The sequence below is a fragment of the Lichenostomus cassidix genome, chromosome 3 (assembly GCF_008360975.1).
Source record: "Lichenostomus cassidix isolate B80296 chromosome 3, HeHo_3.0, whole genome shotgun sequence".
Lineage (NCBI taxonomy): Eukaryota > Metazoa > Chordata > Aves > Passeriformes > Meliphagidae > Lichenostomus > Lichenostomus cassidix.
In genome coordinates this window covers 34860851-34879195 of record NC_139483.1, presented here as the reverse complement: position 1 = coordinate 34879195, position 18345 = coordinate 34860851, and the positions used below count along the sequence as shown (strand labels likewise).

The following is an 18345-nucleotide window of genomic DNA, read 5'->3' as shown; positions in this document are numbered from 1 at the left end:
CCTCAAAAAATACTAACCATTGGAAGAGTGCAGCAAGCTAAGCAAAGTATCCAGCAAGTATCTAATGATGGTGCGTAACTGTTCTGTGGATGACATCTGAATCAACTCCTTTGGATCAGACTGTTCCTTTAGGGTTTTCCTGCTTGCACCTAAAGCTACTTTGAGTCTCTGAACAGCATGGTGAGCCAAGTTGAGTTGAAGCTGTAGCTGAATGCAGTCCTGGTAAGCAGAAAATACTCTGCTGTCTTCTTCTACTGCTTTGTCTGGCTTTCGCAAGAAGTACTGGGCATTGTTAGCGCTATTGAGTGGCGGCAGGTCAATGCTCTGCAGAAGGATTTCTAACCGATGACAGGCCAAATTGTACCTAAAGGGAAATATTCAAAACCCACAATTCAATACACATTAGCAAACAGCAATACATTTGACAGTCACCCTGCCAGAAGACAACTTTTGGTCCATTGTGAATACACTGTTAAAACAGATACTGAAAAATAAGACAATGTAGTCTTTGTTACTGCTATAAAGATATTCACAACAATTCTACAACAAAGGCAGATCTCTTTTGGTCTGAAGAATATAATAGGAAGAAAAAGAAATTTTTTAATATTATGATATCCCAGTGTTTTACATTAAAATAACTAGAAAAATACACTTTTTTTTTCCTGCTAACCTGCACTGTATGTCTTCCTGCAGTGCAACCATCATTGCCAAATGTTGGTCAATTTCTGGCTGATTTGCTGCTTCACCTTCTCCTCTGAGGGGATCGTGCATTAGTTTCAGCTCATTTTCAAAGGGTAAGATATAGGTATGGCCATAATAAAATCCTAATGGGATTTTTGCTCTGGCATTTGTGCTACCATATCGACCAATAACAGTGATCTGAAAGAAAATGGAACTATATTGTAACACAATTGTAACAAAACAGGCAAAGTAAATAACAAGTCAAAAATACATTAGAAGTTCACAGCCGACAAAAGTTCGGTCTGAAGAGAGGTTAAGTGAAAGTTCACATACTAACGTCAAGAACTTCAAAGATCCTTTTACCTTCATAAACCTGCAAACTGGGGGTGGCAACAAGTCATGTAAAATAAGTGAATGTGTGCTAATGTCAGTAGCCACTACCAGTCGCCTTCCATCCACTTCTTCTCCTAACGTCCAGATGTCAATGGACAAAGAAGCCAAATCTCCACAAGTGGGAATCAATACATCTGTCAGTAATATAGGTCTGCCAAAATCCAGGGTCACAAATCTTCTTGCTCCTAGGGCAGAAAAACACAGGATTGCCTAAAAGACCAGTGTGGGCTAACCAGCGAAGACATGTTACTTCTTAAACAATAAAGCCATTGTTTATGTACTGTTTAGAGGTATATTTGTATACCTGAGCCTAAAAAGGCTGCACAATCCAAGAAACTCACACTACATGTAGCTTGAACACTTTGAGAAGAAAATTTTGGCATCAACTTAAATTAAGCTGTTACGCTTTTTATGCATTATTTCTAAACAGGTGCTCTATTCAGAAATGCAACATATTCCCCAAGTTCCCGGGATTTTTCAACTACCACCAAATGCTGGGTCTTAAATTTCCACATATGACAGAATGTAAACTGAGAAGTATCTTTACTCTGAAAAGCTAAGAGAGACCGTAGCTAAGAAAATTAATTAGAGCCCCAGAAAGTACCCCACTTTTTATTAAAACATGTGTCAAAGTTATTAGGAATTTAGTTTTACCTGAGTGCATTCGCTCTATAATAATTGACTGATGAGGTGGAGGTTGAAGAAAATGTGAGGCATGAGATATTGCAAGAGCAAGGCCAGATCCAAGCGGATTCTGAGGAATGGAAAAACATCAGTAAAAATCATGTGATTACAATCTATGCATTTATTGTGAGCTGTTAAAAATGTACCATTTTGACAACACCTCCCTACAGCTGGATTTAAGCATGAACCATCAAAATACATTAACTACTAAATTCAAAGGCTTAATAATTCCTTACATAGTCAAGCTAGCTCCAGTTAAGAGAAACCTTATGAGCTACTATAACAATACTATCTCGCTTTCGTAAGTTCTTTTCATATAGTCTAAATTTAGTAATACAGTCTTCACATGTGACCCAAATAAACATATATTTACGAGCACTCAAGCACAAATTAAGACCCTGGCAATGCTTACAGCATTTTGTTTCTCTAAGAAAAAATAAAGGAAAATAATTACCGTTCTAGACTTGCTTGTATTTTTGTTATGTGCTGCAAGGTTAACTGTTGGGGGGTCAATGACTGAACCAGGAAAAAGCTGAGCAAGCTCTGCATTAATAACAGCGGAAACTGCTTCATTCGGTGGAGTCAAAGGTGGAGTCATGAAGAGAGGAGTTGTTTTTGGTGTGGGTGGAATGACATCTGAAGGATGAATGAAGAACCCTGGAGCTGCTACTGTATTAGAAGGCACAGAGTTGTGAACAGGACCAACTGCTGATGCTGCTGCTGCCGCTGCTGCTGTTGTCTGATGCAGTTTTGCTTCCAGCTTAGCTTTCTGGGGAGAAGATGAAAGCAATGTATCTAGCATATAATACTGCTTGTGAACTGTAGTACTGAGCCACAAGCTCAACGTTGATTACACAACTGGATTCAATAAACCTAAGCTACCTTCAACACAGCCAAGTTTGATGTTCAACTATAAACTGAAAAATTAAACTATCTATTAATAACTATTTAAAAATAACTATCTATTAACTATTAAACTATAACTATTTAAACTATCTATTTAATTTTACTTATTTGCTGAGGAACACAAGTAATTAGATGGAGTAATCAAAAAAATAATAAAAACCCTACACTGAACAGCAAGGTAGACAGAGCCTATGCAAGGTAGACAGAGCCTATGCAGCCAAGCCTCATACTAACAATGGCTTTATGACTGGTACTTCCCTGTGTCAGCAACCGTGCTGCTCATTTTAGCGGGCTTTTTCAATTTCAGACTGATATACTGACTTATGAAGACTTAGGTTTTATCACAAACTCCCAACCCACCCTTAAAATACACAAAAACAAAGTCTGAAAGACCAAAGCAGCGTGGGAGACACTCTCAGAACTTTGCTTAAGAAGAGTGAACCAGAGTGCTGAGCAGTTCCTTCCTCAAATGCACTACGGACAAAAAGCCAGGCAACTATCTCTGCAACTACTTTCTCAGCTTTCGAAGTTTAGATACAGCACTAAAAAGAGCCAAATAGCCTCCAACCTGTTGCTGAAGCTTCAAAAGCTGCTGCTGTTTCTCTTGCAGCACCTGTAGCTGTTGCTCGGCTGAGGCCATTGCATGAGAGAGAGACTGCAAAGCTACCTGGGCTGCTGAACTCAGTGCTGTCGAGGCTTCCCCAACTGTTCCAGAAGAGAGGCCACCAACTGTTGGGGTAACCCCAAAGGTACTCACTGGCATGAAACAAACAAACAAAACAAAACACGTATGAAGAAATTATAAAATACAACATTTAATCCCTTATTAATTGCTCAGAGTCACATAAAAAGAGAAATTTTTCTCCAGTTCTTGCTATAATTTAACATCATTTTGAATTACAAAGTGCATGGTTTATAGACCATGCACACTGGTCATACATGTAACACTTGGATTACAGAAAAGCCACCTATTGCTCTGGAATTATTCCAGCACAAAAGGCTGTAAGGTTAAGATGCAGGCTTGTACGTTATACACTCCAATGGAAACAAATTGATTCAAAATAATAATTTTTAAATTAAATTTATTTGGTAAGCTCCAGTAAGTTCAACTTCGCATACAGTAATTATTTAAAGAAAAACAAAGCACAGACAAAGCATTTCAACACTTGCAAAACTACAGGCAATCTGTTTGCCAAACAGTGTCACTATGTTAAATTAAAAGTGTATTGTGGAACTATGCTAAGTAGAAAAAATGAAAAATTGTATATACCAGTAAACGTACTTGCATCGTCCCTTTCTATTCTAGTTCCATCACTTGTTGAAACACAGGTAAAGTGCAGAGGTTCAACTTCCAGAAGTCCAGTAAGGGAAGTAAAACTACCTTCAGCAGCTGCACAGCTACTTATTTTCCCATTTCCTGAAAGAGAAACATGTATCTGCACAATCAGCCAATGTTTCCTTGATAGTGACATTTTAAGTCATGAAGTGTCAAAGGGGAGGACTAAATATAATGCACATATTTTATTAGTTCATGTTGTAGAACAAACATATTAACACAATCACATCCTCAATATAAATGAAAGTACATCTTTAAGAGGATAATGCTGTCAAATCTGAGCAGAATATATCAGTAAGTCAAACTATCAAATATGACAGAAGTGTAGTATAATCTTCTTAATTCTAGAAATAAATTATATATGGATGCTCTATTATTTCTACACTGAAAGCAAATTAGCTTGCAAAAATATATTGATGTTACTAGAAAGGAACAGAAAAAGTGTCAGACCAACTAAGATCATACACCAATTTAGTACAAAACCCAGACCACAAATCAATATCCTAACAAATTCACAGAGTTGTATGGAGGAAGGGATAGGAAGGAGAAAGACAATAGCATACAAGAGAAGGGAAAGAATTGCAATGACTGATGAATATGTGTGCTATGAAAAGAATTTCCTGACGGGTAAAAATTACCTAGTTCATCAGGACACTGCAGGGCCTAAAGATTCACTAATGAATTAACCTGAGAAGATAGACACAAATAGGCCTTTAAGGTATTTTAACTCCTCTAAAACAGAAAAAATACCTCTTTAAACCTTTATATTTAAGTAGAGGAATGCTATATGGCAACTTCTCCACTTCAGAAAAATCCATTTAGGTTTCTCTGCCTATGTGAGCTTTGCTCTAATGAATAGTCTAAACGAATAGTAACACAACTCAAGGAATTTACTTGAAAGAGGTGACAGATGATTCCTAAATGACTGACCGAAGGAATGAGAGCAGCCTTTCTGTCTAATATTTGCCCTAAGATATTCTACAGGATAAGAAATAACAGATTCCAGAAAGAGGCTTTTTGCTTTCCCTGAAGGCCACAGGAAATGTAAAAGATACCACGAAGCAAGAGAATATTGTGCACTTCAGCTTGGCTGGAAGGCATAGAATGACATCTTCATGAAAAGAAAACAGTATAACAGAGATTTACCAATTCTACCACAATCAATTACTGCTAAATATTCATACCTGATAGAACATCAGACAAATCAATTTCATCTGACTGTACTCCAATGCTGCTGTTGTATACGTTTTTACAAGAAGAGCCACATATTTCCAAATCAAACAGAACTGGATCAAAAGGTGAACTGTATAATCCATATCTGCAAATAAGACAAACAGCGCCATTCACACAGTAAGAACTCACATAAAATTATTTACAGAAAAAGGCCAAGTATTTCACTATCAGGATTCATTATATTCTGAACTATTTTGTTCATTCGACATATCTTAGAAATTATCACATACTTCATTAAAGTAATTTATTAGAAGGCATTTTCAACAGCTTGTGATGCTAAATAAGTAACTCTTCATTACTAAATAGTTTTGAATATGTAATACTGTCCTGGAAACATGACACACAATCACACTAGACATACACACATCACAGCAATACACACACCTGCATATAGTAAATCAGACATTTGTCTGAAGTCAGTAAGAACACAGTACTGTTCCAAACCAGCAGAAGAAATTCCACCTCAGCTTGTTCTTCCAGCCAAAGTAAGAATTAAAAAAGGAAATGCTGCTAGGCATACCAATCAGCGCTTGTGATTAATATCTTAACAGAAGAAAACTTGTAACATTTACTCTGGTAGTGCTGGAGGGGAAAAAATAGCACTATCACTCAGGTATCAAAGTGGTCCCAAACCATTTAGGGTTTTGTAAGCCAAAAAAAAAAGGGAACTCCAAAGTAGTATCACAATCAGTGGGGTTTTCTGTTTGTTTGCGGTTTTGTTTCTGCTTGTTTGGGGGTGGGTTTGTTTTTGTTTGACTTTTTTTTGGTGTTTACCAATAGCTATTACCAGCAACTGAAAAGAGGGGGAAAAAGGAAATCAGGCCAAATTACTAAGCCAGAGTAGAAAGAAAGAATGCATCTGTGTAGGTACAAAAATGAGAAACATAACACTGCACTTTGGCAAGAGACAGAAGAAATCTGAAATATTTCCACAAACACACCAGCAGGGACAGTAAGTTCTTCCAACCCCTTTTCCCTCTGCTTTCGAGCAGTTTCTCTTTTCTTTACTAGATGAGGTAAAAACCTGCAACTGGTAAAGCTGAGAAGGCTGGAATGTTTAAATGTCTTTTTTGATCAAGTAATCACAAAAGTGTAAATGTCTACAGGAATACAAACACCAGTGACGAGGTAAAAAGAGATTCTAGACTTCTCTGAATGTTAAAATGTTTCCACATTAGCTGGGCTCAGTGCTTTTGGCCACACAATACTATGACTGTAATTATCACAAAGCCATGGATGATCTTACAAAAGGGTAGTAATTGCTACAGATCATCTGAGAATTACACATCAACCCATTTAACATTAAACCAAACCACGTTACTTACAAGGTAGCAAATTTAAAATAACTTTATACTAAGAACAACACAAGACTCTTGGTTACTCTTTACAAGCATGCATTAGAGGGACCAGTGCATCCTGCACATCTGGCAAGACTGATGTGTTTGCTGCCTGACCTTTTTTCATATGCCAGCCAAGACAACATGCTACTCTAAAGTGGCTACTAAAACACACAAAAATGCCCAGAAAAAAAATCAGTGGGGTACCTTCATAGCCTGCTTTAGACATCAGATTTAAAAATTCAATAAATCAGGTCAGCTCAACACTAACACTGATTATTTACATGTTTAAAATGAAGAGTCTGATTTATTAAGTAAGCAAGTGATAAAACATAAAAATTCTACAAGAGCATTGTAGTGTAGCATCAGAATTTGAACGTACTGTAGCACTGCAGAGGGTTTAATTTATTCTGTCCAACCCAGATTTATTTCAACAAGCATAGTACCTTTTACCCATTCTTCAGCAGGAATGATCTGGTTCACAGTTTTAATCTTCATTAGCAATGCTTTTCACAAAAGGATATAGAAGGTACATCAACAAAAACCCAAGACTAAATCAAGAATGTAATGTAAAAATTCATCAATCACCTTATTCATCTGTGCAGTAATGAATATAAACCATTTGAAATACGTCTTCTGTTTCATTCATCAGAGCTCTCAACTGGAATAATGTCTAAAATTTTGTGTATCACAATACAAGGAAGATAAGGACCAAAAAAAACAGCTCAAGGAAATGCTTTAAGAATGACTACAAAACTGAAGAATACAGTGAAGATACAAATACACTCCAGACATACAGAATTTGTTTAGAATGAAAGAATCTGATTTCCAGTGCCAACATGAGCAGGACACAAGCACTAAAAAGCTTTAATTGCAGCAGGAGAGTTTTCAGATTAGATGTGAGCAGGAGACAGTTCAAGTGCTAATGATAAAAATAATTAAACCATGTAACACCTCACAATATTTAGAATAATTTAATTCCAAGACTACATGAATCTGGTACTTTCAAGTACAGGCTAGAGAAATTTTCCCAGATTTCCTAGAGATAAGTAAGACAGCCTAGAATCCTATCTGAAATCCAGGTTCTTCTTGTTTTCTGAACTGCAAATCATGTAACACATCCAACTGGCCTTATCCTTGCAAGTTTTACTTGATTTATTGCAGCACATTATAGTAAAATGAGTATTACTCTCCTATGAATGTGCAAATCCGTTAATTAGACATCTGCTTTTAGCTGATTACCAGACGTTAGACTATTGCACCTGGGACCAAATGAGAAAGAGGAAAAACACGATAGTATAAATTCTGCAACACAAATGCACACAAAAAAGATAGAATAGAATTTGGGGAGAGGAAAGGGAGAAAGGGTAAAGTAATGGATGCCTACTAATTTCTATTTTAAAGAAAAACCAAAACCAAAATCCAAAACCCAAAAATGACAGGATTCTCTTGATCCGTAGACATATGAAGGAAAGACCCACAAATCTTGCTTAAATTAGTAAACTGAATCAAGAAATAGTAAGTCCTTGCTAGAGAACTACTGTAATCAAATAAGGGATTTGCTGCTACTCTTAAACTACCTGTGGGGTTACAGAGTTAAAAGAGAAAGCAAGTTCCAAGAAGAAAATCAGTAAAACACCATCTGGAAGGTGACCTGAAATGTCACATGCACCAAATTCAAAAGTGGGCAACTGGAAAGAAGGAAAACCTTCAATTTCAGGTATGCTGTTTAAAGAAATTTGAAGCAATTTCTATGAAGGAACAGCTTGATTCCCACAGAAAGATGCCATTCTCATGTCAAGTGTAATTTTCACTTTTCTCCTCCATTTGGTTCAGTCCACTTTATTTTTCAAAATTCTCTATTTTCCAGATACAATTTCTATAGCTGGGCTAAGCCTTCTAATCAACTGCAAGGACTACAGATGGTAAAATAAATTAACAACTAAGTAGAGGAATGCAGTAGACAACAGGATAAGGATCCAAGTGTAACACCTGAGACTAAGTTTTTATGCAGTATTTTGGAATTATAGTTCTTTAAATAAACAGGTATCCTCCTTTCTCCACACCTCCCCTTACTGTATTTTCTATTACATTTTCAATTTTATCTGAAAATTCTGAACTAACCTCCACCAAACCTTTTCTACCTCCATCTTGTTAGACTTTGAGGAAGACTCTTGCAGACAAATCACAACTGAAAGAGCTGTCCAACAGCAGCATCTTCCCATCACCATAATGGAGCTTTGGAAACTGCTACAAATCTGAACCATCAGAGATTTCCTTTTTGTTTCATGTAAATCCAAAGTTAAATGGCCAGTCAGTTCAATATGTAAAAGATGTGACATCACAGTCCTAAATTACATTGGTATGTCATTTAAAAGAAGAACCTGCATTCCCTGTGAATTACTCTACGTCTCTGCACTTAGAATCTGGTCTTTAGAAGAAATACATTAAATGTATGGTCAGCCTACTGAAAGACTATTGGTTTTGTGAAGCACTATGCCAAGCTGAAACTATTCAGAATACGTATTTCCCTCCAAGAGTCAAAACAGGACATGCTCTTTCTTAGTCCTTACACAAAAAATCAGAAATACTAACTTAAGGATTGCACAGACTTCAAACACTTCATACACATTGGCTAATTTAAAATGTGAGATAGCAATTAAATTCAACTTTAACTTTGCGCAAGTTAAAACTATTTTCCAGAACTTTAGCAAATGAATCCTTGCTCAAGCAAATACAGCAAAGTGTACCTTTTTTTAAAACACACAACCTTTTTCAGAACACCAAAGGATGGCAACAGACAGTTCTTAGGTTTGTTTTTATTAAGTTTACAACAACCACATTTCTTAGTACCTTGTTTGAAGTAACGCTTCCATTGGTGTTAGGCGATCCTGCAGCTGCCGGGACACTGCAGTCAGCAGTGATGCACAAGCTGTACTGCATCCTGCCAAATCTTCATCCTTTACATAGTTCAGCAATACAAAATACCAGTACACAGATCCTGCATTAAAAAAAAAAAAAAATCAGGTGAAACATGACATAAATTTTTCACAGAGAAAGCACATTTTGAAGGATAATCAATGGAAGTAATAAAGAATTATCCAACAGTTACTGAATACAGACCAGGAAGCATTCCACTACTTCCCCTTTCTCGAGAGACTTCAATTAAGAATCATTCTGTAATCATAGGTTTCCACAAGTACTTCCAATTCTCTTTTCAACTAACACATAACTGAAGGAAAAAAGGGTTCCCAAGAGACAGATTTACACATTTCTGTCATTGCTTCTGCCCACAACTATCAAAATACTCTTGAGGTGCTTGGCTAGGGGTTCCAATCCCATCAGAGCCAAGCCATACTCCTGTCGCTGTTGAGCCGCTAGCAGAGAAAAGACCCAGTTCTCAGTGGCAAGAAGGAAAAAACCTTTATTGTTTTGATTTCATCATATATATAGAGTTTTCAAAGGTCACCCAGATTGGTGAGTCAGAAACCTCCCCCTAGGCCTGATTGGCCAGGCCTGCACCGTCCAAATCCTGGGACACTGTTTTCAATAACATCCAAACTTTATCTTTATTTATAAAACACAAAAGGAATTCTCATGGGAAAGACCTGTGCTAGCCACATACTCCAGATTCAACACTTTCTCCTTTCATCCTCTGATTCTGATTGCTGTCTTCTTAACCTGCATTTGCTGGAGGCACTGCTTCCATACAAACCACTTCTGGGAGCACAGCATGGTGGTACTGCACAGAAACACAAATCTCAGCTTCCTCCTTCTCCTTCACTCCCTGTGCATTCCATACTCTCTATAGCAGCAAGTGAAGTGCTTTGACCTGAGTGGTAGCACAACCAGGCTTTTGGAATGCAAACTAATTTTCCTGTAAGACCCCTTGGTGATGTCAAGCTAGACACAACTCAGCAATGTCCTAGGGTGAAAAGCAGACCTTGCCACCCAAAATACAAGGGGTAAAATCATCTTCCCATTCCACTTGGCACTCCAGATGCTTCAACAAGGTGCTAAGAGACCATTACACTGCAATGCAGATATGGAAGGAATTTAATTTAGTTAAAATTTCCATTTAGTGCAGAAGAATCGAAAGAGGATTGCTAGTTGGACATCATTTGAATAGCTCAGTTTCCTGGCAGGGCTATCTCCTAATTTTCAAAAATAACAGACAACTCTGACTGTCACTTATGTCAATAGAATCTGTTGTTGCTGAGCACCTTTTCAGAATTCTTGCAAAACTTACTTAAGCTCTTCCAAAAACGTCAGACTTCATGCTCTGGTTTAAGCAAGCTTATTTGCTTAAAATTCCACCAACTGCAGATGTCTACTTCATGACCAGACCACTCCAAGAAGCATTTTGTACTAACTGAACAATTACCTCATTCTAATTCCACAAGAGTCTCCAACACAATTTGACAAACAACAAGTGTACTGTGTAAGTTTACAACAACAAACACTGCATACGTACCACCTGTGGCAGCAGCAGGCAAAAGAGGCATATTGTCGAGTAATGCTTTTAGAAGAACTGATCCAAACCCTTGCTGACTCGGGTCACATCTGCCATTGCTACAAAAAAACACAGACACTTTAACATTTAATGAAGTAGGAATGAAGGATGAAATCTCCTCCAGATGATGACACTGAAAGGCTGATGCTCGTCGCAGTCATACCCCAAACACTTTTTTCCTGAACAGAACATCTGCCAGATCTTGTTGCTTTATGAACTCAATGTCAAACAGTAACAAACACATATGTTCCATTCAGAATGCATGCAAACTCCCCAAATAAATACAAAACAGAAAAAACCAAAAATATATTCAAATAGTTAGCACTGACCTGATGCATAGTGCAAGAAATCGTGCACATTTGTGAGCTATGCTCCGCCCAGCTTCAAAGAAGCAAACACGTATAATATCAGAGACACATTTACGTGTTTTAGACAGCAAACTGTCATTTCCTTCCTTTGAGCTGTAAAAACAAGTTGCACACTTTAGAGAATCATATAAAACTATTCTTTTGAACCAAACCAATACTGAGAAATGGCCATGATAATTTGAACACAATTCCTCCCTTACCTGCCAGGGCCATTTGAATACACTCCGGCCAACCAACAAAGTGTGTCGAGTACAAGACTCTGAGCATGTTCTGTAGTCAGACCATCCTCTGTCTTCTTGCAAAGAGTGGTGAGCAGCTTCTCATGGAACTCTGAAAACTGTAACATGGCACACCGTTGAACTCTATGGAGGAGGGGAAGGAAATAAAAACCAGAATTATCCAATATGGCCATTCTCCCATTAAAGTGTCCCTCCAGCTTTGTATCCTGTCTTGGGAGCAGCAAAAAAGAGAATCCTAGAGGCAAGTCAAAGCAGTACAAAAGCATATACAATACCTTCTGTGCACACATTCCCAATCTTCCTATTTTCTGTTCACAGAACCTCCTACATGCCTAAACAAATTTTCATCATCTACAGGGCACTCGTTAACTGTTTGCACACACCTCTTTGCAGCCTCATTGACCTCTTTATACCCATTACAGTCAGTGTCACCACTGCAGAGTGGCAGCAGTATTTAATACACTTTAAATACTGTATTACTTGCATCTAGGTCTGCAGTACCAAGCCAGAGACTTTAACCACTTCTTTGTTAGTTAAATTTGGTTCTAAACTTTTTGACAAATAACATAATTTCAGCTGTAAGGAACAGGGCAATGCGGAAACAGAAAGGGAAGATGCTTCCTTCGAAAAATTTATCTGTTTTACCAGGAAAACTTATTTATATTTGCCTTTTGAAGTCAGGCAAAAATAATCACTTGGCATATAATTTCATGTATGGTGTTATTCTACCACACTGTTACAGCATAGTGCCCTCTAACTTGTGATTTACAGGATTTTCTATATAAAATAAGAGTATGAAATGACAACTTGAATCAGTATCTTGACCTGAGCTATTTCAAGAACTAAGCTTTCTATGAGAAATGTAACTGAAGCTAATATTTCTTCAGAATTAAAAAACACCTACTAACCTTTCCTTCGAAATTGAAGTTTTTTTAAATCTTCGAATTGTTACAGAGACTTCTTGAAGTAAGTCACAGCCTCGCAGATTATCTGATTTTCTTGAAGAACTGGTGGCTTCAATTTTGCTAGATGGCTTTTCCTTTTATTTTTGGAAAAAATAACATTCATAAATCACATTGGTTCTGACTGACTTATTTTTATACCTCATCCACTGAAATGCAAACAGTTCACTAAAATCTCTCAGACTGAGCATTGTACTAAAATAAACTATTTTTATTCACTAATTGCTTTAATACTGAACAATAAATTTATTCATGTTCTGTAATCTATTATGTTCTAACTATTCTAAAAATGTCTACAAGATGTATATCATACCATCCAATGTTACAACTACAATGATCAAGAGTAAAACATACACACAGAAATCTTCATGGAAGGAATAAGGCCTATCAGCTACTGAAAATACTCAAGGAAACGAGTTTCAAAAACAAGTGGTCAGAATGTGAAAGTGGTAGAACAGACCCTTTCAATTAAACTTGCACAAAAGAAACAACTTAGAAATATTGAACTCTAATTCTTGAAGGAGTCAACAGAATGTCACCTCTTTAGAAAGTAGTTTTTAATGGATCTTAATTCTGCTAACAGCTGTTTTGTTTTCAGATGACATGAATCATGCCAATCTACAACTAACACACGTTATCTTCCTTGGCTATTCATTACCTTGCCTGCTGCAACTTTTGCCAACAATGAAGCAAGTGAATGGCCCTTGTTCGCCTGAGGTTTTAGAGGAGGTATTCTAACAACTGGTCTAATGCCACCATTGCAGATTTCCTCTGTTCCTCTGTCATTGACTGCTTTCACATGAATTAAAAATGAACGATACTTGCCACCAGCCATGCCTAAAAGTGGAGACGAGAAAGGGAGGGGGGAGAATTTGCACATTTTAAACAGATTGCAAGTCGTAATTTGTCAATGTAAAAATATGTAACAAACCTAAGTGTGACTACAGAAGTACGAGATGCACTTCAATCACACATGCTTCATGAGAGTACCATAATAAACTGGCTTACCTTTAACAAGCTTTGGACTTGTTAGTGTCAACATTCCAGCATGTCCTGATAGATCAAGTCCGGTAGCCAGCCATACTGGACCACAAAGTATATCTTCCTTGTGTTCCTCCAGAAATGGACATAATCTAAGACCTTACAAAAACATAAGTAAAATGGATCTGAATTAGGTATAATTAAGTCACAAAATCTGATCATTTGCATGGATTGAAAATACACCACGTCAAACTCTGATCACTAAATACATACAACTCAACATAAAAAATTACTTTAAGTTTGTTTTTAGACATTTTTCAATGAAATCAATTCAAGGCAAATGACAGTTTTCAAAGCATTTTTGGTTGCATTATATGGATTAATATATATGTTGACTAGCTTATCAAAGCCACAAAATACACAACTGATGAAATAATGAACCAATATACATAGATCACAACTCTTAATGGGTCTTTATTAAAGCAGGACAACACTGTTTAAAACAAAACAAAATGAATAATAAATTTAAAAAGAAGACTGATTTGTTTCTCCTACGGTATATCCAAATTATTGAAATCATCATTCACTCATCTGCTGCCCCTTTCTCAGCAAGAAACACCTCCTCCTTTCAGCACTTTTAGCTCCCCTTTGTTCCTTCCCCTCATCTTTCACAGCCCCTCCTTTCTTGGAGTCATAGGATCACAGAATGGTTTGGGTTGGAAAGGACCTTTACAGTCATGCTCTAGATAAGCCTGATTACATGAGAGAAAAGGTGTAAAGTAAGACTGTTGAAAGGACCAAGAAAAAGAACCACAGCTCTAGAACTGAGTCACTCCAGCTGTCAAATTTTTGTCTGCAGCTCTCCTCACTCAGACCCACTCACTGCCTCACAGTCTAAGACATTTTGCGGAAGAGTGCTAGTTAGACAAAGTCATAAAAACAGGCACAGTCAGTGTGATGTGGCCTAGTTATGAATTCTGTTTTTTCTGTTTCTGAATTCTGTTACGTTCTGGTTTTTATTTTCTCGGTTTACTGCAGCAATTTCTACAAAACCCTGGTAAGCAAAGAACAATTATATTAAAACTAGCTAAAGAAATGAAGTAAAGTACTGCTGAAACAGGCTAGCAATTTAGGTTAGAAAGGTGCCATATCAATCTACTTGATTTCTAAACTAAAATAAATATTAATCTGCTTTTAAGCACCAAACCTCTCTAGTAGTTTAGGATATTTTTGGTGTGTTTGTGTCAAACTTTCAACTCATACAGCAAACAGACCAGTGAGAGAAATAACTCTGAAGACAGTGGAGGAATTAGTTTATTTCAATGTCTGAGAAATTTTTGCAGAGGAATTCAAATTTATCATTAAAAGAAGAAAAAGGCAAGCTCCTATTTTAACTGAAGTATAATAAAATCAATAAAACTTACATTGTGGCTCCTCTACATCCATATACTGCATTTCTTCATTGAATTCCACCAGTCCTGGTTTTCCATTTCTCTCCACTTCAATATTATGAGCTGGAGATAAAGGAAATGTGATCTGTCTATCTACTCCTGCTTCTGGAAAGAAAAATATTAGCATGATTTCAAACACAGTTCAAGGCTCAGGAAAAACACAAGTGGTTGTTTTCATAGCAAAATTATCAGCTTTCTGCCCACAGCAATATTTCTAGTATAAACCCACAAATATGCAAAGACATGTTTTCCATATGGATTGAAGTTGCAGCAAATAGTCAAAAAACCAGTATTTCTGAATGACCTGTAAAGAGCCTGTTTTGCTTTAACACTGCCCAAATTCTTTTCCCCTAATAATCAACTGCAGATTACTCCTAAGAAATTAGATTGCAGTACTGGAAGTTTGATGATTTAAAATAACTGGATTGCTCCTGCTGAACATCAAACATTATTTCTGTAGTGCTTAAATACAGCCCTTTTTCCAATTAAATGGATCACATGAATTATAGATGAAGAGGACATGCAAGCAAATTAACAAGAAGCATATACAGTGAATTAACTGCCAGACCAAAACTATTAGTTCCCAACCGGAAGAATTATGCCTCTGGCCTTCCCATTACTATACACTACATATTTAACCATTTCCAGGGCCCCTGTCACACAAAAAAATTACTGAGTAAACTCTGCCCTACACATCTTCCCTAGGTCTCATTATCTTAAAATTTCAGTTCCTTTCTCGCCCCATGGAAGGAGAGAAGGGAAGGATGGGGGGTTAATTGAATTTCAGTCTGAGGTTTTTATACATTTCCAGGAGCCATCAAACAATCTTGAATATTACTTCTCCCTAGGATTGGAACATTTTGGTTAAGATCTATCACAGATATAAATTATCTAGTTTTGTCTTCCCTTATAATGAAATCATTAGTGCCCTATTATTTTATTCAATAGTGCACAGAAAAAAGGCAAATGTCACAGAAGTCCTATTCCAAAACTCAAGAAATTGAAAAAGGGTAGGAAACAACTGCAATGCAGCTACACTTGAAAAAGATGTTGGTTAGTTATGCACCTCCAATCCTACAGAACAAAAAAGAAAAAACTTTGTCACAGCTGTCTTGCAGGTGCTCTCATATTCCCCAGTCCTTTCCAGACTGCCTGACTCCCCCATTACATGCTTTCTATACCCTGTTCATAGCAGAAAAAAGCAGATTCCAGTACATTGCATGTAAGGAAGTGAAATGTCATTTTCTGGAAGAGCTCTGTCATGTCTTCTGATCAGTATGCTGTGCTGAAAAGCATTCACGGATAGCTCTGGCAATTTATTTCACAGCTCAATCAAATGTCTCCATGGAATTACCAACTCGTGGAACTGTTTGCTCTGAAGTGTTTAAAACTGAAGCATTAAGGAAAAGAGTTAAGCTTTTCTTTTATTGTTTTATTCCATAGGTGAAGATTTTCAGATTAATTCTGACATCCAGATCTGCAAATGGACTGAAATCATGGTGAAAACAAAATAGTTTCCATTTACGAGAGAAACATGGATAATCTCTTCTGTTTTTTCCTTTGACAGAACAAATTTCTACTACATGTTAAAATCAAGATTTTACTTCAAGGATTAAAAAAAATGAAGAAACTGAAAGAACACCTGTCGACTGCTGTCGTGTGGTCACAGCTAGCATCTCTATTAAATCTAAACCATCTTAAATCCTAAAAGAATAGGCTTTCTCAAAGAATATTACTACGCCAGAATATGTTGTTCTTGGGTAACAACCAGTTTGCACAATTTAAGGGAGCATCTCCAGCACATATTTTTTGTTGTTAAACACTGGGGGATGCTAGAGAGTGAGTTTTATGAAAGCATGTCAATGATCTTTGAAATATCTATATTCCTTTTAGAAATTTACAGCTGTTACTCTTGTTTAAGTGGGATGGTCTAACTTAGCAATTAAAAAAAATATAAGAAAGTGGGGGAAAGGAGTTTTTATGATCACACTTGCTGTTCTCCTCAACACATTTTATATCCAGCAGCCAATTTAATAATATCTGACAGCAAGATGGCTCTGAAATAACCAGTTCCCAGAAGCTTTTGAAAAACATGTGGCCAGATAAAAATAACCAATTAATGCCTCAATAAAAGGAGGTGCTACATATACCTTCCCCTCCTAGCAGACAAGGCAGCAGGACATGAAATGAACACTCTCACCACAGGAAAATCCCAATGGAGGCACTTCCACATCAAAGAACTGACTTTTCAATTTATGCTACCCCCTCATCTGCTAGTAAGATGCAGAGTCCACTTAGGAGTGTTCCCAAGGCAAGAGTATTCCTAACTCTGGTTCTACTCTGTCAAAGCTGCAAGGAACAAAAGAAGAAATCATACTGCAGCTTTCACATAGCTTAATTAATGAGCCAAATGATGAGAGAATTCCCAAGGTAGTTAGGGCTTTTTTTTTACCACCATCAAGAAAAGCCTTGCTTTTTTTCACTGGCAAATAATTTCCTTTTGTGACTTGGAATAACTTATTATAACTTTTTTTACTATATCAATGCCTTAAAAGAGCACCATTTATTTAATCAGTCAATCTCTAGGATGATTTACAATTGACAACTTATTTTTAATGACTGTAAGATTCATGCAGTGCAGAATTATAATTGATTTCAGTCTTTTTGAGCTATGTCCTTTCATTTGTATAAATGTCAAGATTTTGAAACTGTTTATCCAGTTTGTCTCCCCAATTTACATTCAAGCATGATAAGTGAAAACAGCCCATGATACTGAGAAACAGAAAAAATCAGTAAAAGTGAAATACTTACACAATTACAAGCAATTTTTCTAGTATACATCACAAAGAATAATGAGTTTGAGAAAAGAAATAATGTTCTAAAAGATTTTTTTTTCTTACCATTGACTTTCCCTAAGCCTGGAGCTTTATTTTTCAGTAAAGTCACTTGAATCTGGGGAATGTTCGTAATGTTTGAATTCAAAACAAATTTGAAGTCCACATGTCCAACCATACAGGCTTTTGGTAGAACCAGTTCAAAGACATGCTCGTCCCAGCTGTTGCTGTCAGGAAAAAAAGAAGACAATGACCCAGTGTTAGGAGAAAATTCAGCTCAAGCAGACAGCATCCCACAGAACATTCTGCATCTATGCACACTGTCTTTAACAAGAAGAAAAACTTATTTTGCATTAGTTGACATCTGCATGAATTTCTGAAGCAGAAGTCTTTCAAACCTTAAAGCTTTCAAGCTAACCACATTAAT

At 36.8% G+C, this 18345-nt stretch overlaps 1 protein-coding gene across 5 annotated transcripts in view; it reads right to left on the bottom strand.

Moving 5' to 3' along the window:
- BIRC6 (baculoviral IAP repeat containing 6) overlaps positions 1-18345 on the bottom strand; it is a 173270-nt gene that overhangs the window by 111838 nt on the left and 43087 nt on the right. For 3 of the 5 annotated variants that reach the window (XM_085055258.1, XM_085055260.1, XM_085055262.1), the window contains exons 13-29: positions 17985-18145; positions 15058-15189; positions 13661-13792; positions 13311-13489; positions 12599-12729; positions 11652-11813; positions 11413-11544; positions 11045-11142; positions 9424-9571; positions 5185-5318; positions 3935-4081; positions 3233-3420; positions 2213-2527; positions 1729-1828; positions 1045-1259; positions 671-879; positions 18-364 (exon numbers count right to left, since the gene is read on the bottom strand). In XM_085055258.1, the coding sequence (XP_084911384.1) occupies positions 18-364; positions 671-879; positions 1045-1259; positions 1729-1828; positions 2213-2527; positions 3233-3420; positions 3935-4081; positions 5185-5318; positions 9424-9571; positions 11045-11142; positions 11413-11544; positions 11652-11813; positions 12599-12729; positions 13311-13489; positions 13661-13792; positions 15058-15189; positions 17985-18145 (2930 nt within the window). The remainder of the gene's footprint in view (positions 1-17; positions 365-670; positions 880-1044; positions 1260-1728; positions 1829-2212; positions 2528-3232; positions 3421-3934; positions 4082-5184; positions 5319-9423; positions 9572-11044; positions 11143-11412; positions 11545-11651; positions 11814-12598; positions 12730-13310; positions 13490-13660; positions 13793-15057; positions 15190-17984; positions 18146-18345) is intronic. The other 2 variants (XM_085055259.1, XM_085055261.1) reach the window with 2 other exon arrangements.